The 21,018-nt window shown below is 56.7% G+C and overlaps 1 protein-coding gene across 1 annotated transcript; it reads left to right on the top strand.

Annotated features, from left to right (window-relative positions):
* Positions 1–3,823: 3,823 nt before the first annotated feature.
* Positions 3,824–18,505, top strand: RTN4RL2 (reticulon 4 receptor like 2). The gene is made up of 3 exons (XM_074371993.1): positions 3,824–4,208; positions 9,891–10,372; positions 17,131–18,505. Exons 1-3 carry the CDS (start codon positions 4,178–4,180, stop codon positions 17,878–17,880), a joined length of 1,263 nt encoding a protein of 420 aa, XP_074228094.1. The 5' UTR covers positions 3,824–4,177; the 3' UTR covers positions 17,881–18,505.
* The last annotated feature ends 2,513 nt before the right edge of the window (positions 18,506–21,018 follow it).

Genomic DNA, 21,018 nt, shown 5'->3' with positions numbered 1-21,018 from the left:
AAGCGCAAGACTTTGAATTCAGGTCTGGATCGCTTTCATCATGCTGGGCAGGCGGCCCTGGTTTACGGCAGGAGCAGGTCAGACACACACACAACCAGGTGGGAAGGAAGAACTAAGGGCTGACTCCCAGACAGCGCTCTGCCATTCATGACTTCTGAGACCTCAGGTCGTAGCTTTACTTTCTGCCCCTAGACGGCAACATCTATTTCTTCAGGTGGACATTAGTCTAAACGAGAAAATTAACACTAATATGACTCGTGTCTATTGGGCATAGGGTCACGCTCGCTGTGAGGTTCTTTCATGCTTTATCTCATTTAATCCTTAAACCACCAGATGAGCTGGGAGCTACTATTGTCCCCTCTCCCATTTTCCAGATGAGAAAACTGAACACCTTGCCCAAGGTCATCTAGCTAAGTAAGCAGCAGAGCCAGGGCATGAACCTGGCAAAGCCTTTGCTCCCGACCATGGAGCCGCCCAACCTCATATGCCAACTGCCAAGGGTCATACGGTGAAGTTACCAAGTAGGTGGAGAAAAGAACCAGGGAAATTCCATGGACTCAACAGACAGGTCCCGTAAGTGGGAACTCATAGATGAAGTTAAGATTTATCTCGGTTCTGTCAATGTCCTGCTTCTTCTACATGACCTCCTTGCCAAACCTCACAGTTCTCCCTCCGCACGGTGAATCCTCAGGGAAAATCCAGTCCAACCGCCCATTTCCCTAGGAGCCTCGGCTTCCCTTGGGGAATGCAGATCCACCTACAGCCACCAGAGGGCGGGCCAGCTCTATGGCAAGTCCTGAGGACGACGCCCCCCCGCCCCGCCCCCTCCCAGAGCCGAGCCAACAGTCTAGCCAGGAACGGACCTAGATGCCCTCAAGGCACAACCCTCAGTTACATTTTACCATCAGTTTATTCCCTTCGATCTCAAAACGTCTAACTGCAGACGTTCAACTCGATCAGACATATTCTACTGAGACAACGGTCTTAAGAATCACCACGAAAAGAGTAGTAGCAACAGTGACCACCACAGACACTGGTCAGAGCCTCATTTGACTAAGCACTTTTTCATACCTTGACTGACTGGAGAATTACTGGATAAGCTGAAGCTTATGCGTGGTGGTATATTCCACTGCACAGTTGAGAAAACTGAGGCACGGGGGAGGGGAGTAACTTTCTTAGAGGACTCTGGTCTTCAGGGAGAGCTGTTTCCAATTCCCTGTCTGTCTGGAGGAGAGGTTGGGAATTCGGGGGGCTGCAAATGTGGCTAGGCAGAGGAGGAACAAGGGATCAGAATGCTCCACGGGGAAAACCGAAGGCATTGTGATGTTTCCTGCAAACTGAGAGAGCCATCCACCCACCCGACATTCATCCATCCAACAGTGTTCATTGAGCACCTGCTGGGGACACGAAGACGGATGAGAGGAATTTCCTGCCCTCAAAAAGCTGGCGTTCTAGTAGGGGAAAGTGGTGATTCAGCAGATAATTATAGGAAACCGACGCCTGTATAGTGGGATACGAGCAGAGGGATTTTTGACCGCCTGTGGCACACCCACATTTGGGGTGTCTTTTGGGGCTCCCAGGCCTGAAGGACAGGACTGGAGCCAAGGATGATTGGCAGGAGCACCTCCCTTTCCTGCAGCTCATCCCGGGGTGGGGGGACCCCTCCCAGCTTTGGGTCCCCAATTGTGTTGGGGGCCCAGGGTCCCACCCCCCACCCCTCTCAGAAGAGTGCTGGCCCAAGGAGCCGATTACAGCACACACCTGAGTCAGCCCCGCCGCCCACCCGCCCCTCAGCGTCTGTCTCCGCATCTTGTGATATTTCGCTCCCCGGGAGCCAGCCCCACTGCGCTCCGGAGGCAGCTCGGCAAACAAACCCAGCGACAGATTGTGCCGCGGCTCATTCCGGGGAAAGACGCCAAATCCCACCCTGCTACCCCCAACACTCCCTCCCCGCCGCCCCCTCCAGGCCCTCCTCCCAGGCGCGGGCCTTCGGCAGGGTGGGTCCCGGGAAACGCAGGAACCCTGCCTTCTAGAGATGGGAGGGAGACTGGAGCCCCAGAGACGCCCCTTTCCGCTCCTACCTCATCTGAACATAAGACGGGCGGGGAGAGGAAATTTAGGCGCTCGGAGGGCGTGGGAGCCCAGGAAGGGCAAAGGATGGAGCCAGAAGGGGGCGCCCAAGCGTCAAGGTGCCAGAGGGCTCGGAGACGTCTAATGAAACGGGGTGGAAAGGGACGTAGGGACAGAGATAGCGAGACATAAAACACAAAGATGGAGAGGCAGGGAGCCACAAGGACAGAAGGGAAGCGACAGAGACACGGCCAGAAAGTGAGAGGGACAGAGAAGACAGTGACAGAAAGAAACAGATGCATAAAGGAAGGAAATGACAGGGAGACAGTAAGGAGGGGAGGAAGGGAGGGAGGGAACAGAGAGACGGAGACCATAAAATATGAATAAGATTTGGGGGAGAAAATTAGAGAAATCGAATGAGAACGAGGGAAGAATGACATTATGGATGGAACGGAGAATGAATGGAAAAATGAGACCAGCATTTATAAAGCGCCGACTGTATGCCAGGCGCTGCGTTGCGCTCTGGCGCAGACAGGAGAGGAGGAGCCAGAGAGTCAGGCGGAGGGGCGAGGGGTTTCTTTATAGGTGGAAGCGGCCGCCCGGGACTCCCGCGCTTCCTCCGGCCGGGCCCGGCTTCGCGCAGATGGCCCTCGCACCGGCGGTTAGGCGCCGCTCCAGCAGTCCCAACCCCGCCTGCGCCGCTTGGCCACGGTCCCCCAAACGGCTACCTCGAGGGCCCTGCGCCTGTCCTGCGCCGAAGGGGCTCTCAACGTCCGGATGCCCGACGCCCTGGACCAGGTCAAGGCCAGGGTGATCTGCATCGCCTCCTTTGTAAGGGGACGCTTAGGTCGCGGGTCTGCTGGTATCGCCCCGAACGAGGCCACGAGAGGCATGAGGGGCGCAAGGGGCCCCGAAGAAATCAGAATGCACCCCTCTTGAAAAGGAAGTAGAAGAAGCTCCCGTGAAGCCAAAGCTCTCCTCTCACCTTTAAATCTTCTATCCCCCTCGAGGGTGATGAGACACAAGCGCACCCAAACTTGCACTCGCTTGTAAATGCGTTAAGGGACTTACACACACCAGGGTGTACATACTCTGGCCACCCATCCCCAAGCTCGCTTGCGCCAAACTCTCACGCGGGCGCGCGTTTCCCACCAGGGCAGACACACATGCTGCTGGGCATTCAGCGGCTCATCGGTTCGCACACTCACGTAACCCTGCTTCCCCTGGCCCGTATAAAAGCGTGCAAGCACTCAGTCACACCTGCACAAGCGTCCTTGCGCGCGCATGCACGCGTATGTGCGCTGGTCTTGCACCCACAGACTCTTGCATAGACTATTCTTATAGTGGCACACACTCAGGGCTCGGGGTCCGGGAACGGAAGGGAAAGTGGAATCTTGGAGCTCTCCCAGAGGAGAGAAACGCTGGAGGCTTGGACATCGGGTGCCTGGCACCCGGCAAGGAGGGAGAGGTGACTCGGGAGCCCAGCTCCTCCAGGAAAGTTGGGAGGGGAAAAACTGGAGGAGTCCACGGGGTTCCCTTACACTATCGCACCCCCACAGGAAGGGATTTCTCTAGAAGCGTGGCGCCACGAAGGCGATCGAACACAGTCCTCCGGGTTTCCCAGGAAAGGGAGGGGTCTGTGATGGACGGGGCTAGAGAACCGCTCCCGCCTCCTAGTGGCCAGGAAAGGGTTAAGTCGTCCAGCTAGAAAGCGAGGGAGGAGCCAGGGAGTGCAGGAAGGAGGAGGGGTGGTTGGGAAGAGCCGTCCCCACTCTCCCTCCGCGAGCAGCCGGGGCGCACGGACCGACGGACTGACGGACCCGCGCGCTGCCTGCGCTGCTGGGGGGCGCGGGCACCGGTCGTCGACGGTCAGCTACAGCCCTCCCTGTCCCGTCACGCCCCGCCCCGTCCCGTCGGGGCCGATGGCTCCTCTCGAGGTCTGCAGTCCGGGGGGCGCAGGGTAGAGCGCCGCGGCCGGGCCACACAGCCCGGGGACTCCCGGGCCCTCCCGGAGCCCCGCGGAGTCCCCGCCGTCCGTCTGGCGGGCTCAGGGAGCGAGTGGGAGCGCCCTCCCCCCGCCGCCCTCTCCCCCGAGCGTCGAGACAAGATGCTGCCCGGGCTCAGGAGCCTGCTGCAAGGTAGGGATCCCAGCCTGCGGGAGGGCATCCTGCGGAGGGGAGCAGGGCGCCCCCTCCCCTGAGGGCGCGAGGGTGGGGCGGCGGTGGGTATGGGGGCACCCGGGGAGGGAAAAACGCTTAGCCCCGGGCCCCGCCCCCGCCCCCAGTGCCGCCGGCTGGAGCAGCGCACCCGACTCGGAGCCTGCCGGGCTGTGCCGGGAGCTCGTGACCGAGGAGGGATGCAAGGGGCGGGCGGACCCGGCTGGGAGGGGGAGGGAGGCTCAGGTTCCGCTGTCCCGGCTCCACCTGCTCCGGGGGACGCCGAGGACTCGGACCGGCTGGGGAAGCGCCGACTCAGCAGCTTCTCAGTGCCCGGTGCCTCAGCACTTTCCAGTCACCTGGGAGGACGGAGAATGTGGGTAGGGAACCGTCTGGGAGGACTGGGGGCGCAGAGAGAAATCCAAACGTCCCTCCCTGGTAGAACAGAGGGAGGGCACTAGAAACGGGTTAGTTCCCCAGACTGAGTGACAGACCGACAAGGGTGTGGGCCAGGGATTGGTGGTGGGGTGGGGAAGGCCGAGGGGGATAGGAAGGGCCCAGTCAAGGATGGAGAGAGTGGCTGGCAGAGGGAGATGGGGAGGAGGAGGAGGAATAGAGGTTAGACGGGAAAAGCTTGGAGGGAAGTGGGACCCTCGTTAAGACGGAGGAACAGGGAAGGAGAGGGGAGACCAGATTAGGCGAGGGGTGGAGGGCAGACTAGGGCCACTAGGGACAGGGGCCCAGAGCCTGAGGGTGGCAGTAATGAGAAAGAGAAAGAGGGCTGGGACCCTGAGGGCCAGGAAGGAAAGGGGAGTAGGAAAATCAGAACCCCAGAAACCAGAGGAGGATGGGAATGGTGGACAGAGATGGGGTGTCAGGAACAGGGAAAGAGGGTCAGGATGAGAACTAAGGTTGAGATGGGAAACCATAGATGGGAGAGGGGCTGGGTTAATCAGGATGGGGATAGGGGCTGGAAAGGGAGGGCGGGGAGAAAGGAGAGAAAAGGATGAGAGAGAGATCAGGGGGGCTGCCCAGAGATGAGACAAAGAGGCTTCTGGTAACCACTTCCACGTGGGAAGCCCTCCATTTCCAAAGCGCTTGCCTGACACATCCTTTCTCTCAGGGAGCGGCCAGTGGGGCCAGACCTTGGACTCTGAGCTCAGGGTCTTGGGGGCAGCTGTGAGGGTGAACGGTGAGGGCGGACATTCACATTCGAGTGGGGTGGCAGCCTTCAAGGGCAGGCACTCTGGCTGGCTCTGTGCTGCCATTTATATCTCGGGGCCTCGTCGTCGGATCCTGCCGCTGCCACCACGGTGACTGCTTATTTTGGGGTGTTACATTCTGGCAGGGTGAGAAGCTGTTTGCAGCAGCTCTAAACCTCCGTCACCCGCGTCAGTGCCTCCCCAGGCCCCTGCGTCACTGGCATCACCACCACCTCCTCAGCCCCTGCCCCCTCAGCAGCTGCCCAGAGGCCCCAGCCCTTCCTAGCCTTTTGAGTGTGGAGCTGTTGCTTCTTGTCTGGGACCCCGTGTGCCCCTCCTTCAGAGCCAGAGGCCTGGACTCCCTTTCCAGGGAGCATTTTCCTGGGGCTGCTCTGCCCTGTAGGTTGGCACCCTGGCTCTTGCCCTCCAGCCTGTGTCCGTCTGCTTCCTCCTCAATTTTCTTCTTTCACCGGGTCTCTGGACTAAAGGGGGACCTCCTGGGCTGAGAACTTTGTTTGTGAGCGTTGGTGCTCCAGGCTGATAGCCCGGAGTCCTTGACAACGGTCCCTCGGTGAATGGATACTTTTTGGCTCTGGGCACCTCAGCCTTCCAGGATCAATATCGGGTTCTGGCCTTTCTCTCTCTGTTCCTTCCCCCGGTCAGTTCTGGCCACATCTTTTGGACACTGGTCATTGCTTCCTGGCTCCCTGCTGTCCTCTAGAATAACCACAGCCTAGAGCCCAGGAGGGGAAAGTTGCAGAGAGCCTGGGTCCCTTCCTTGCCTTGACCCTGAACAGCCAAACAGACCCAGTGTCATTGCTGGCCCAGCCCTGTGCCCCTGGGTGCAGCTCCTGTCCCCCCGCCCCTGTTACCTGGAGTGCAGCAACTCTCACTCAGGTGGTTTCTGTGGATGACATGAGGATCTCCCAAAGAAAGGTCAGAGACATGGACTTATCCAGTCTGGGTTCCACCTTGTTCTAGGTGCATGACTTGAAACAACTCATTTCATGTGTGTGTGAGCCTCCCTCCCCTCGCCTGCAAATTGGGGGCCATAATGTTGATCTCCTGGGGATTACGTTATATTGTATTCTACACACAAAGACCTACAAATACAGTGGCTGGCACGCAGTAGGTGCTCACTAATGGATGGTTTCTGCCCATCCCTGCTCCATGCTCGCCTGCAACTCTAGCCATCACTTGCTGACTTGAGAAAAAAAGAAAAGGAAAGAGATAGGATGGGATGAGCAGAGGCGTGGAGGGTGGTGTTAGAATGGGCTTTCCTGGGCCCAGATAGTAGTGGAGTGATGACACGAAGCCTTTGAGAAAGATATTGGAGGCAGGCTGTCAGAGATTCAGGTCAGGAAGCCTGGGCTGCTCACTCAGAACTGGACCCTTCCCCTCCCCAGCCCTTGAGGGTACTCCCTGTGAAATAAGGGGTTTGCTCCTGTTGCCTGATGAGATGGCTGCATCTCCTGCTCTGACACTGTGCATCTTGCCCCAGTCTTTGCCAGGGAGTCACAAAATGGGGGCCGGGAGTGAAACTGTGGTCCTTGGGGAGAGAGAGAAGACACGGGCCGGGAGGGAAGGAGTGACGGGTTAAAGCCGTGAGAAGCAGAGGGTGGGGAAGGGACAGTGGCGAGAAGGAAAAGGGCACATGCCAGGCAGGGGCTGAAGGTGGAGGAGGGAGAGGAAGGCACCATTCACCAGGTCTGCCGCCTCTGCCCAGGAGCTCTCCAACCAGGCCCAGGGGCAGAGGCAGCCAGAGCCCCCCACCTTCCCCTCCTCCTCGCTTCCAGTGAGAGCCGCAGCCTGAATTATGGATGAGGCTCCTTGGGTTACAGCTGCTTTGCACAGTGGCAGCGAGGGCCAGAAATGGCAACAGAGTCACTGTTACGCAGCAGCTGTCACGGAGGGGCCCCCGGCCCAGGGCCCCTCCTCAGAGAGCCCACAGGGAACACCATCTCAGCCGTGGGAAGGTGGGCCGTGATGGGGGGAGATACAGTGGGCAAGAGGAGGGGATGTGGGGAAGGAAGCCCCCTAATGTGGGTGGGCAGGGGACCCGGGAGTCATGGGTAAGAGGGATGAGTGGGGCCCCTGCCAGTCCCTGCTGAGCCTCCAAGCTGGAAGAGACCCTGGTGCCAGGGTACTGGCTCCTGACTCTGGAGCACTCTGGGCTCGCATGTCCTTCCCTCTGTCTCTCCTGGGGGAACAGTCGGCTCCAGAGGCTGTGGTAAAAGCTCCGTAATCCTCCTGAGGGCTGGCGGCCTCCTGAATGCACTCTCTGTGAGCTTCTGGCTAAGGGATGGGATTAAGGGATCACAGAGAGATTTGGCTTTCTCTGGTGTCAAGTCCTTGGGGGAAGCGAGCTTAGAGGGTGACTCCACCAGGAAGGGAAGTGCCCTAGCCTGTCATCAGGAGACTCCTTTCTGGCCCTTGCCCTGCCAACCACTTTGCTGTGTGACCTTGGGCAAGTTGCTTGCCCTCTCTGAGCCTCAGCTGTCACCTCAGTAGAACCAGAGTTCAAATAGGATGAACACGGAGGATTTTTCCAGCTCTGAGATTTTGTGTTCTAAGCCCAGAACCTCAGCCCTCTTGAAACCCACCCAGGGCTCTCCCTACTGGGTCCCCATACCCCACCCTGCCTGGTTGGGTTGAGGGGTGAGAGACGTGCTCCTCCACCCCACGTGGCTCTGAAAAACTCAAGAGGAGAAAGTAATCGTGAAACGCCGCACGGGGGAGGGGTGAGAAGGGCCGAGAAACGCGGAGGTGGTGTGAACGAATGAACAGCAGCCGCTGTGTCACTGAGTATTACATCACACCCAGCCTACACACGCACGGGGCCCGGTATTCACACACGCGCGGAGGGCGGCGGACACACCCTTGCACGCCCGGCGCGGGGAGGGGCCGGGGACACTCGCCGTGGGACGGGTCCCCCACCTGGCGCCTTCACATCCCCCCACGGGAGGAGGTGCAGGAGCAGCCGTGATGTCCACGCCACACGCGGGGCCTGTGGGCGCCAGGTGCACACCCCGGGCTCAGCAGCACTTCGTGGAGAGAGCGCCCAGCTCACACACACATTCACCCACAGCAGCCTCTGACACGAGGCATACGGAAGTCATGGACCCCTCAGGCTCTCCCTCCGTGTCTCGGAACCCGGGAGCCCAGGATCTCAGGTCCTTAGGTCCAAGGATGGCGTCTTCCTCTGCCTTGGCAGGCCTAGGCCACTGCTTGGAGCAGAAGGTGCTCACTGGATCTGTACCCAGGGGATAACCACCTGGCTTTTGGGGTGTAGGCTCTCCTTCTCCCAGACAAACCTGCCAGAAGGAAATCCCAAGATTTCTGAAACTCATAATGAAGGGCAGAGGTCAAGCCAGTTTCAGCCCAGAACTTTCATCAGCTGCAGGAGAGGGGCAGAAGGCCAGGGGACAGGGGTGGATGAGGGGCCCTGCACCTCCTGCTGTAGCCCAGGGATACTGGGGCCTAGGCACAACTCTTCAGCCCCAGACCCTTGGGCCTCCCTGGGCCTGCCCCTCCATCTGTAGCACAAGAAGGTTGGATCACAGCCAACTTTCAAAAGTTACTTTGAAAAAAACTGTTTAAGTGACTTTGAATGAGAAGCACTTGGGGTGTAAAATGCAGGTTCCCGGGCTACCCCCAGGATGCTGATTGAGCACAGGCAGGGCGGAGGACACTGCCTGCTTTCCAGGATCCCTGGCTGATTCTGTTGTAGGTGGCTGGTGGCCCCTGTTGAAGACCCACTGCCCCCTGGTCCCCAAGAGCCCTTCCAGGGTGGATAGGTGAAGGAGGAAGGCTGCGGTCAGCAGTGGGTCAGCAAGACAGGACCTCAAGGGAAGCCTGAGGGCCATTTCACACGGTCTTTAGATTCACAGAGGGTCTCAATTTAGGTCCATCCATTCTCAAATGGGGTTGATATTGCTCCCCAGGTGATATCTGCCCATGTCTAGGGACATTCTGGTTATCATAACGGGGCCCAGGGGAGAGGGGGAGAGGTGCTATGCATGTGGTGGGTTGAGGACAGGGATGCTGCTAAACACCCTACGTAGGACATCATATAGGAGTGCCCCATAACAAAGAACTGCCCTGCCCACCTCTCAAGACCAAGGTTGAGAAGCCCTGACTGTTAACACGGTCAGATCTACCATAGTGAAAACAGGAATGAAAGTGGACAGTCACTCTGATCACTCATCAAACAACTTTCAACCTATCGCAGTGCTTTCTACAATGTCCTCTTGGCATTTCTTTACTTTTTAATATACTGGGAGCCTCAAAAAGCGGAGGCCTCTAGCAACTCTGAGGTTGTACCCAGAATCCCCCACCCCACTAGGAACACAAGGCTCCCAGCCAGGGTCCCACTAGGGGTGGGTGGGCTCCCCCCCCCCCACCAGCTGGCACTCCCACCCCAGCCATCCACCCAGAGAGGCCCCCCTCCCTCTCCCCGCAGGTCCCGCCTCGGCCTGCCTCCTGCTGATGCTCCTGGCCCTGCCCCCAGCAGCCCCCAGCTGCCCCATGCTCTGTACCTGCTACTCGTCCCCGCCCACCGTGAGCTGCCAGGCCAATAACTTCTCGTCGGTGCCGCTGTCCCTGCCGCCCAGCACGCAGCGCCTCTTCCTGCAGAACAACCTCATCCGCACGCTGCGGCCAGGCACCTTCGGGCCCAGCCTGCTCACCCTGTGGCTCTTCTCCAACAACCTCTCCACCATCTACCCGGGCACCTTCCGCCACCTGCAGGCCCTGGAGGAGCTGGACCTCGGCGACAACCGGCACCTGCGCTCTCTGGAGCCCGACACCTTCCAGGGCCTGGAGCGGCTGCAGTCGCTGCACCTGTACCGCTGTCAGCTCAGCAGCCTGCCCGGCAACATCTTCCGTGGCCTGGTCAGCCTGCAGTACCTCTACCTCCAGGAGAACAGCCTGCTCCACCTACAGGTGAGCCTGCCCCACTCCGAGACACACACACACACACACACACACACACACACACACACACACACACACACTCACACACACTCACACACACACACACACACTCACACACACACACACACACACACACACCTCTCCCGGCTCCTCCATCCCTGTGCGCAGGGGACACCCTTCTGGCCTCAGGGTCTCAGCCCCTCTATTTCTCTGTCCCTTTTCCATCTTTCTGTCCCTCCCGCTTTCTCCAGGGGCTTTTCTTTATTTTGGCTCTTCTGGCTATCTTTCACCCAAGCCCCCATCTGACTCCCTCTGCCTGTCTGTCTGTCTCTCCCTTTCTGTCCCTCTCTGTCTCGCTCCCGAACTTGCCTCCCCCATCTGTCTCCTGCCTCTTCTGTCTATCTCCCTTCACACGCCCACTCCACACACACCCCCGTGTCTGTCTGGGTGTGTGTGTGTCTCTCTTTCTGTGATCTCTCCTTCCCCCGCCCCGTGTTTGCCTTCGGGGGACTGCCTGTCCCCAGGCACCCCAGCCCCAAGACCTTCATGGCTGCTCTTCTCACCCACCCCCATGCCCTCCCACATCATCGGGAGGTGGAGCGAGAGGGCAGAGCCACTGCAACTGGTACCCCATAGAAGGTTCCACCTCTCTCCATCTCGCTGGGTAGTGGGACCAGGGGGAACCCTGCCCTTCTGAGACGCTGTCCCCCAAACCTGTTGTCTCAGTGCAATGGGAGAAAGCAAAATGGGTAAAGAGCTGTTAAGTAGCTGGAAAGTGGATGCCCTGAAAACGGAAGGAAAAACAGTAATTGCTATCTATTGTTATTATTATTGATCTCAATATTGTTTATTGTTGTTGTTATGCTGACTGTTTGACAGTCAGGTCCTCCCACTCTATTTCCTCAGGAAGCAATAACACACCCTCCAAACCACTCTGGGAGAAAGTTCTCTCTGGATATCCAAACTCTCCCCTCTCCCCACATCAACCTGGAAGGCACTTCCTCCTCCCCACCCCGGGGCTGGGGCCGAACTGGTCGCCCACGTGCAGATTTGAGGCTGATAATGAGAATAGCTATAGTAATAATAATTTAACATTTATTGAGCCCCCAGGATGTGTGAGGTGCTGAGAAAAGAGCAGTGAACGAAACAGAAACTCATGCCTTCACAGAGAGCATTCTAGTGGTGGAGACAGACCAGGAGTAAAGTATACAGTATGCTGGGGAAATATGTTGTGTGCTATTATTATTATATAAATAATGATAATAGCCCACTAGCACTTAGCAGGCACACTATGTGTCAGGCCCGGTGCTTAGGACTTTCCAGGTATCAGCTCTGACGTTCACAAGTGTGTGACATTTTTTCACCTCTATGGGCCTCAGTCTTTCCTTCTGTAAAATGGGGGTAGCCATAGCATCCAGCTCCTAGGGAGCGTTAAGTGCATGAATAATTTGTAAAGTACTTGGAATAGTGCTTGGCATATGGTAAGCACCATACAGATGCTTGTTAAAGTGCTATTTTAAAAAGAGAAGGGGGGAGGGTAGAGCTCAGTGGTAGAGCGCATGCCTAGCATGCGTGAGGTCCTGGGTTCAATCTCCAGCACCTCCATTAAAATAAATAAATAAACCTAATTACCTCCCCACACACACACACACACACACAAATTGAAAAAAAAAAAAAGACAAGAGGAGAGGGATATAGGTCAGTGATAGAGCACATGCTTAGCATGTATGAAGTCCTGGGTTCAATCCTCAGTACTTTTTTATTAGAAAATAAAAAGGGAAACAAGCCTCATTTAATATTGGTCTCGGTGAAATGGTCCATCTTGGACCCCATCCTGAAGATTTGGATGGTCAACTTCAAGGATTATACTGAGACCATGGGTGGGTCCCAGAACACCCCCCCCCTTTTTTTTTCACTTCTTAACTTTGCACTTCATGGTTTCCAAGTGAGCTCAGCCACCTCATCTCATTTCTACAGCCCTGTCGGGAGACTGTTTACACCTCCTTACAGATGAGGAAGTTGAGAGCAAGGGTCCCAAAGACTTTGTCCCAAAGTCTCTAAAGCCACCATTGGTGTGACTGGAGACTGATGCGTTCTCATGCCCAACCTCACAGCAGGCTGGCGGCAGGGACAGAGGATGAGGCCACACAGCTAGGAAGACCTGGTGGTACTTGAACTTCCATGGCGTGATGACATTTCAGGCCCTTTTCCTCACCGAGAACTCTCCCCTGGGGTCTGTCCGGGTGCAGGGAGGATGGTACTCCGAAGTCCAGCAGAGCGGGCTCATTTTTGAAAGCACACACTTTGGAGTCTGCCAGACCTAAGTTCAAATCCCAGCTCCCGTATGACTTTGGACAAATTACTTAACCTCTCTCCACCTCCATTTCCTCATCTGTAAAATGGCAATCATGATGTTCTTAACAACAGTACTTATCTAAGAAGTTTTGTAAGGGTTAAAATTTAGCACAGGGCCACATCAATACATGCATGCTGTCGTAATTCTTATTATTGTTATTACTAGTAGTCTGACGGCCACTACTACTGAGACCCTTTCCTCCTTATCAGCATATATTCGTTGTTCAGAATGGGGAAGCTGGGGTCCACGCGCCTGAGTTTGAATTCCTGCTCTGCTGTTTTCTGACTTATTTAACTTCAGGCAAGTTGCTTCCCCCCTCTGAACCTCAGTTTTCTCATCTTTAAAGTGGGAATAATAAAAATAATACCTTCCATAAAGAATGGCTGTAAAGAGTAAATGAGTTAGTATACGTAAAGCACATCGTTCAGTGCTGAATAAATTATGTCACCACGACCTGATCCCCCATCAACTCAGTCCACAGTGGCAACCAGGGTCTGGGGACAGGAAAAACCTGGGCAAGGGGGACCTTGAGTGGATGCCAAGGGGTCTCCTGAAATGGGAAGTGTCTGTTCTGCACAGCCCTGGCATGAATGGTCCAGGGCATCATGGGAAGGAAGCATCTTTACACCTGGCCCTTTAGAGAAGAGAAAGAAAGACACAGCATCTGCCTGTGAAATGCCTGGAAAAACTAGGCTGGGAGATGCCACAGGCAGGTGGGGAAGCATGCGGGCTGGGGAGAGCCACAAAATGCAGGTGTGACCCAGTATGGAGCCAGGCCTGCCCTGAGACGGGAGCTCTGGAGGAGGCAAGAAGACCACAGCTTTTCAGGATGAGGAAGGTGGAAATGGAAAGGGGGTGGGATGGAGGGTCTCAGGGACCGTCTGCTGTAAGCCAGGCACTGTGCTGGGTGTCAGGGATTCAGGAGGGAACAAAAAACAGTGTCCTTGCTCTCCTGGAGCATATTTCCGACTGGAGTGGAACCAGATGATAGAGACAGTCATCCCTCTTTTAATCACTAGAGCAGCCTGCATGGTGTAAAAGAGCAGTCTTTACATTCAAGCAGATCCAATTTGCTCTGTGGCTTTGGGCAAGTTACTCAACCACTCTGAGACTCAACGGGCCCATCCATGAAATGGAGGAAAAGGCTTATAACTCAGGGGTTTGTTGAGAGAATTAAAGGAGATGCTACTTGAAAAGGGCTCAGCTTGTCTAGTCCAGAGGAAGCATCACTTCCCCCATTCAGCAGCTGAGGACACTGAGGCTTACAGGAGTTAAGTGACCAATCCAAAGTCACTCGATTCATAAGGGGCACAGCTTCGAACTGGCCCAGGTCCCTCTGACTCCAGAGAGCAGCTGTTCAGAGTCCTGTCTCCAGAGTTCACATCTGCATTCCACTACATATTAGCTGTTCAACCCTAGGCCAGTCACTCGCCTTCTCTGAGCCTCCCTCTCCTAACCTTTGAAAGGGGGAGAATAACATTAGCTGCTTCATAGGGCTGTGACGGTTAGGTTACTACACGGGATCTGTGTAGCACAGAGCTTGGCACACAGTGAGCACTCGGTTAGTCAGCTGCTGACGCAAATGATTGCGATGATACCCAGCGTAGATTGGTGAGCACTGTGAGCGGCGGTGCCTGGCACAGCGTAGATACTCAGTACAGCTTTGTTCAATGAATGAGGTACATTCCAGGGCTCACTTGCTCATAAATATCAGATGAGGATGGATCTTAATGATCAATGATCTCAAGTCCCTTGTTTCACAGATGAAAAAAACTGAGGCTCAGAGAGGTGCCTGGAGCTGCCCAAGGTCACACAGTCCAGCAGCCGACTTGAATAGTGCCAGAAATGAGCTGGGAGCTTGGAGGGAGGCAAGGTTAAGAACAGGGTGCTGTCCGGGGAAGGGGGCAGGGATGCTGCCTTGAGATTCCAAACGGATGCAGAGAGCTGTGAACTGGCCGGCTGGGGGAGGTGAGGGAAATGTGGTTTTCGAAATGGAAGAGGATGACTTTAGCAGAGGCTCTCAGCCCAGAGGGAGGGGGTGATAGGGAGGGTGGTGGGGGAGGGCGAGGGCTGTGAAAGTCAAGAGCTTATTAATGCACAGAGAACAGTTTTAACGGTGGAGAGAGGAAGGACCAGATTTGAGAGTTACAGCCCGCCTGAGGAAGTGGCAGAGGGATTTGGCAACAGCTTGGATGCGGGGTGGGGGGAGCGGTGGGGAATGGACCCCCAGGCTGAGGCTCAGAGAGGGGAGGGGCAGGATTCTTGAAGAAGGACTAAAGGGAAGATAGGGTGATTGGAATCAGGAATTCTGTAGCCCAAAAATTGAGGCTGTGGGTCAAAGGTGCCTGAATTCCCCAGGGTCTCTGAACTTTTGATTTTTCCTTCCTGACCTCCTGAAGTCCCCAAAGTGACAATTACCTCTGCTCCCTCTCTGCCTCCCCCATATTCATCCTTTGACCAGGTATCTCTGGGTGCATCCTACTCTTGCTGACACTCCATAAAGAAGAGAACCTTAAATAGGTGTTTGAGTGGAAGGAATTCAGAGCCTGCCACTGGGTGGGCCAGAAAAGGACAAGGGGACCAGGCCGGGTTGGGCCAGGCTGAGGCCACAGAGATTCGGAGCCTGCTGGAGACCTGAGCTGGGCGTGGGGCGATGGCAGCAGGGGGCGGAGAACGCTGGTGTCAGAGGCAGCCGAGAAGGTTGAGGGGGATGGATCTCAATGTGGCCAAGAGGAGGGCTCTTGGCAGGCTCAGTTCCTGTAGCGGAGAGGGCGGAAGCCAGATGGGAGGGGGCGAGAAAATGCAGGAGCACAGGAAGGTGGAGGCTGTGGGTGTGGGCTGGGAGTCAGCGCCCTCCCCCCCACCTGAGAGCCTGAGACCAAGTTCCTGGGTGGGGAGGGGGATCCTCTCCCCAGGCAGGGAAGGGTGGGAGAGCCACAGACAGGAAACAGGACCCCAGGATGAGCTGGCTTGAACAGAGAGGATGCTCTGGGCCCCCAGAACCAGGCCTCCTGGGCCTGCTGACCACGTGATGTCCTACACAGGAGGGGAGGACCTCAGTCCTGGGGCTCAGTGCTCTCTGTGAAAAAAAAAAAAGTAGGCTGGGCTGGTGGACCCAAATATGGTTGCCCATCACCAATACCTTGGTGAGCTGGGTAAAATGCAGAATCCAGCCCCCTGCTTTTTCCCCTCCGTGGAGCATGCCCACTCCTCCACCCCCTGAACCACAGTTCAAGGTCCTTCCAGCACTAATATGGTCTAATTCAGAGACTCCCAGCCTTATGTGTGGGACGGCCACTCTAAGGGGACAATGATGCAGGACATCAGGGCAGCAGGCTTCCTTCCCCTCCGCTATGGCCTGGGGAGGGTGGACCTGACAATTGGTCCCCTTAATATCCCAGCCCAGCAACAGAACTTTGGGGCCCCAGGTAGCTCCTGTGTTAGAGGAAAAGGGATGGGACCTAATTCTAACTGAATCCCTATTGTCATAATAACCACCCTTTATTGATAGTGATCTGCATGCCCACCCGGTACTGTATCCTCACATGATCTAACCCTCCCTTAGCCTGCTGAGAGGGTTGTTCTCTGCATTATACCTACTGAGGAAACTGAGGCTCAGTGAGACTAAATAACTTGCCCAAAGTCAAGCAGCTGGGAAGAGGGCAAGCTGGATTTGAACGGGGGTTCTGCTGACTCCTGGGCCTGTAGGCTTCATCACTGGGCCAAATCCCAGTGTGCCAGGCACTCTGCCCAGCACCTCCCCCATCTGATCTGTATGTGGACTGTCTTCTTGAAACCTCAGAACAAACCCAGGAGGAGGGACACTCACCCTCACTTTATGGCTGAGGAAACAGAGAGCTGGCTTGGCCAAGTTCACAATCATTGCTAACGCAGAAAATGCCCACCACGTGTATTAATACATGTTGCTTCATTTCATCTCCACATCTTACAGAGGAGGAAACTGAATCACAGGGATACTGAGAGATTAGCTCAAGTGTCAGCTAATGACAGGGCCAGGATTTGAAGTCTGGAAGGCTGGCTCCCAGTCTGCATGCTTAGCCAAATCAGAGGTTCTCATTCTCCAAGTGTGGTCCTCCCACCAGCAGCATGAGCATCACCTGGTAACTTGTAAAGACACGCAGAATCTCACCTCCGCCTCCCCCTCCCTCGCTCAGGATCTGCTGAATCAGAAGCCCTGGGCAGGGCTCAGGGATCTCTTTGGCTTCTGATGCCCCTCAAAGTTTTAAGAATGATATTGCTTCTCTCACATTAACCCCTAAATAGGTTAGAGGAGGCAGGATTGGAACCCAGGACTCAGAAGGTCAAACCCTTTCTGTTCTGCCACGACGAAATCCACACGTGTCTCAGGACCACTCTCTTCTTCTCGCCACCCTCCCCCGCCCCCCGCCAGGATGACCTGTTCGCGGACCTGGCCAACCTGAGCCACCTCTTCCTCCACGGGAACCGCCTGCGGCTGCTCACGGAGCACGTGTTCCGCGGCCTGGGCAGCCTGGACCGGCTGCTGCTGCACGGGAACCGGCTGCAGGGCGTGCACCGCGCGGCCTTCCGCGGCCTCAGCCGCCTCACCATCCTCTACCTGTTCAACAACAGCCTGGCCTCGCTGCCGGGCGAGGCGCTGGCCGACCTGCCGGCGCTCGAGTTCCTGCGGCTCAACGCCAACCCCTGGGCGTGCGACTGCCGCGCGCGGCCGCTCTGGGCCTGGTTCCAGCGCGCGCGCGTGTCCAGCTCCGACGTGACCTGCGCCTCCCCGCCCGAGCGCCAGGGCCGCGACCTGCGCGCGCTCCGCGAGGCCGACTTCCAGGCCTGCCCGCCCGCCGCGCCCACGCGGCCCGGCAGCCGCGCGCGCGGCAACAGCTCGTCCAACCACCTGTACGGCGTGGCCGAGGCCGGGGCGCCCCCCGCCGACCCCTCCACCCTCTACCGCGACCTGCCCGCCGAAGACCCGCGGGGCCGCCAGGGCGGGGACGCGCCCACCGAGGACGACTACTGGGGGGGCTACGGCGGCGAGGACCAGCGGGGCGAGCAGACGTGCCCCGGCGCTGCCTGCCAGGCGCCGCCGGACTCCCGCGGCCCCGCGCTCTCGGCCGGGCTCCCCAGCCCTCTGCTTTGCCTCTTGCTCCTGGCGCCCCACCACCTTTGACTGCGGTGCTGAGACTGAAGGGGCCGGTGTGTCTCCCCTCCACCCCCCACCCCCCATCCCCCATCCCCCGCTGCTGCTCTGGCCCATCCCCGCCCTTGCGGCCTTGTTGCCTTCTTTCCCCTCCCAGCTCCTCTCTTCCCCTGGGACCAGGCCACCTCTCCCTGCCTCCCAAGCTGCTGGCTTATGGCAGCCCCAGGAGGGCCTGTCCGGTGGCTCAGCCCTCTTCTCCCTAGCTCTGGCCATTAATACCCGTCGCCATCCCAAGGCTGGGTGGGCACCGCAGGCAGCCGCTGCCCCTCCCCCAGTGCCCGCAGTGGACTCGGGACGGGCTTTGTCTGCAGAGCATCTCCCACCAGCACAGCCTTTGGAAGCTCCCGGGAAGGGAGCCCCACCCAGGAGCCCTTTGGAGGGTTGCCTCAGTCGGGGCCAGGCTAACCCTCGGCCCCTGCTTATCCTAGCCCCCCCTCAACCTCCCGACACTGGAGAAATACTTTTCTCCTAAGTCTACCCTGGACACTTTTTAGGGTGCCTGGAGAGAACTTTCCTCTCCGCCATGGCCCCTGTGTGGTGAATATCAACAGAAGTTGTTTGGGAAAAAAATTTATTAAAAAATTCTATTATTTTATCTTCTGTAAGATTTGTTGGCTCACGACCTCAAACGTGGGAGGAGGGCTTAGAACCATCAGGATTTCAGGGCCAGGGGGGCCGTTCCACGCCATCAAAGTCTTCTTGCTGTTCCCCCTATGATGAGAAGCTGAAGCCTGTGGAAGAGGGGTGTGACCCTGGAGTCCCAGGCAGGCCAGGTGAAGTGTGACTGCCAGGAGTGGGTGCTGATGGCACCTCACCTCATTTGTCCAGGAGAAGCAGCTATAGCTGACCTTCAGTTGTCTGTGCCTGAGGAGCTAAGCCTGGGGAAGGCCTCCAGCCCTGGCTAATGGTTCCCTGCCAGGCCTTGTTCCTTCAGGAAAGCAGTTCCCACTTTCTTCTGCAGGGAGGAGCAACATGGACAGCCATGGTCACAGCCAGCCCAAACAGGGCTTGGGGCATCTGAAAATGGCACCTCTTCCTCAGGGCTCTTGCAGCCCCACACCAGAGCAAACACGTTAGCAAACAGAGCCTAAGGCTGGATTTCAGCTCGCACTTGCCCCCCTCAGCTGGGTGCCCTTGTGCAGTGTGCAGCCTGTACAGCTGTACACAGCAACCCTGTAGACAAATGGTCTCTTTCTCTTGGCTCCTGTGAAGTAGAAGGCATCAGGGAGGAATCAGGTCAGAGAAGCAGTTCTCCAAGCAGGTTAGAGGAGAAACCAAGAGACTAGGGTGATCAGAGGGGCAAGAATCCCAAGTTGGGGGTGTCTTGCTGGCTTGAGGTGTGATCAGAAGCTTCATCTTTCCAGTGTGTGGAGGAGAGGCTGTGGAAAGGAAAGAGCCCTGGCTAAGAAGGACTTGGGTGAGTCTCATCTGACAGAAACAATTGGGGAGACATTTGACAGTTTAAATTTAGGATTAAAACTCTAACTTTGGATCTGGGAAGAGAAAGAGAGGGAACCTGGGTGTCAGGGCTCAGGGATGCTGAGATTTTGTGACTCTGGCCAGACAAGTCAGAAGAATGGGAAGAAGAGGAGGTAGAAACGTGAAAGAATGAACATCTAAGGCCTGAGGCAGGTGGACTTTGGATAAGGATGTGGGGTTGGTGGTGAGGGCACAGTGCTGAATCTGGGGTCTCACAGGGACCTGTGTCAGGCTGGCTTTGAGGAGGCCAATGAGTGCGACTAGGGGGCCTGTCAGGCAAGAGCTCTGATGGAGGAAGGGCTGCTGGGGCCTGGGCAGGGGGAGGCGGGAGGATGCTGGTAAATCAGAAGCAGGCTGTCCAGGTCACAGAATTATCGTTGTGAAATATTCATGGGCCTTTGGTCCAGATGCTATTTCGGAACAGTGAAAGCAAGAGGAGTGTGTGAGCCCCAGGAAAAAGCCTACAGCAGTGCCACTTTCCCCCACCCCCACTGCCGGCCCCCACACGCCCAGACAGACCTACGGACGCCCGTCACGTGCACACCCACGCTCACACGCTCTCACACATACACTTACACAAAGCGGAGCTAGAGAGCACGTGCAGGCATGCCAACACCCACGGGTCCCAGAAACAGGCAGATGCACCCCCAATGCCGACACGCATGCGCAGACGCTCGCAGGGACCCCTGCACAGAAACCATCCCCAGATATCTCGTAAGCACGACCCCAGCCTCTCCGAACAACCCAGATTGACAGCCCTGAGCTGCACACACCCTGAAATAAGAGGGACTTTCAAGGCCATCCAGTCGAACCCCCACCACTGCTCTGAGGGGGCAGTGGAGGCCCAGAGAGGGGAGAGGGTTTTGTCAAGACTCCCCATCCCTGAAAGAAACAAAACCCACTCACCTCCCGCATTCTGTGAGTCTGCCTGACACCCAGCCTAGTTGTAGTGACCTCGTCCCTTTCTCTAGTCTTTCATCTGCTCGCTCACCCAGTCCCCCTCCCAGCCTCAATCCAGCCCTCCTTTTCCATTCCCCCTACTACCTTCCTGCTTCATCTCATTACCTCATGCCTAGAATATGGAAGAAAATAGCAGTAACCTCCTCCCCGGTTTTTCTACATGCAGTCTCTCTCTCCCTCCCACTCAGCCTGCCCGTGGTAGCCGGATTCATCTGATCACAATTTGCATTATGTCATTATGTTACTCTGGAACCTACAATGGCTCCCTATTTCCTGCAGGTTAAAGATGAAACACCCTAAGCGAAGCATCAAAGACCCTTCAGATTCTGGTTCCAACTGCCTTTCTAGCTTTTCCTCTCCTGGCCTCACCCCAAACCTTCACTCCAGCTAGAAGGACTGCATGCTGGCCATCAGTTAACCCACAAACCTACTTTGAACCCTCCCTAAAGTTCCTCAGTCTCCTCCAAACTAGGAACCGTCTCCTCTTGTCCTCTGATGACAGACTCCAGAGCCCTACCCCAAGGCCAAAACTGCATCTCACTGACCTTATCTTATCCATGGGGGTTCTTTTCCTGTGTTTCAAAGCTGCTGGTGGAGACTCAGGCTAGGGTTCCCTCCAAGCAGATGGCTGCCCCCCACTGGCCACCTTGGGTATCACAGCCAGGCTCC

Source organism: Camelus bactrianus, chromosome 10 (assembly GCF_048773025.1).
Source record: "Camelus bactrianus isolate YW-2024 breed Bactrian camel chromosome 10, ASM4877302v1, whole genome shotgun sequence".
Classification (NCBI taxonomy): domain Eukaryota; kingdom Metazoa; phylum Chordata; class Mammalia; order Artiodactyla; family Camelidae; genus Camelus; species Camelus bactrianus.
Note: the sequence above shows the minus strand (reverse complement) of the source record. Positions and strands in the feature narration are given on the sequence as shown.

What these genes read in the sequence shown, in the direction of transcription:
- RTN4RL2 (XM_074371993.1), top strand. Translation starts at nt 4,178, where the DNA reads ATGCTGCCCGGGCTCAGGAGCCTGCTGCAAG. An exon ending in GCTCAGGAGCCTGCTGCAAG is followed by an intron (nt 4,209 to 9,890) that starts GTAGGGATCCCA and finishes CTCTCCCCGCAG; the next exon opens with GTCCCGCCTCGGCCTGCCTC. An exon ending in ACAGCCTGCTCCACCTACAG is followed by an intron (nt 10,373 to 17,130) that starts GTGAGCCTGCCC and finishes GCCCCCCGCCAG; the next exon opens with GATGACCTGTTCGCGGACCT.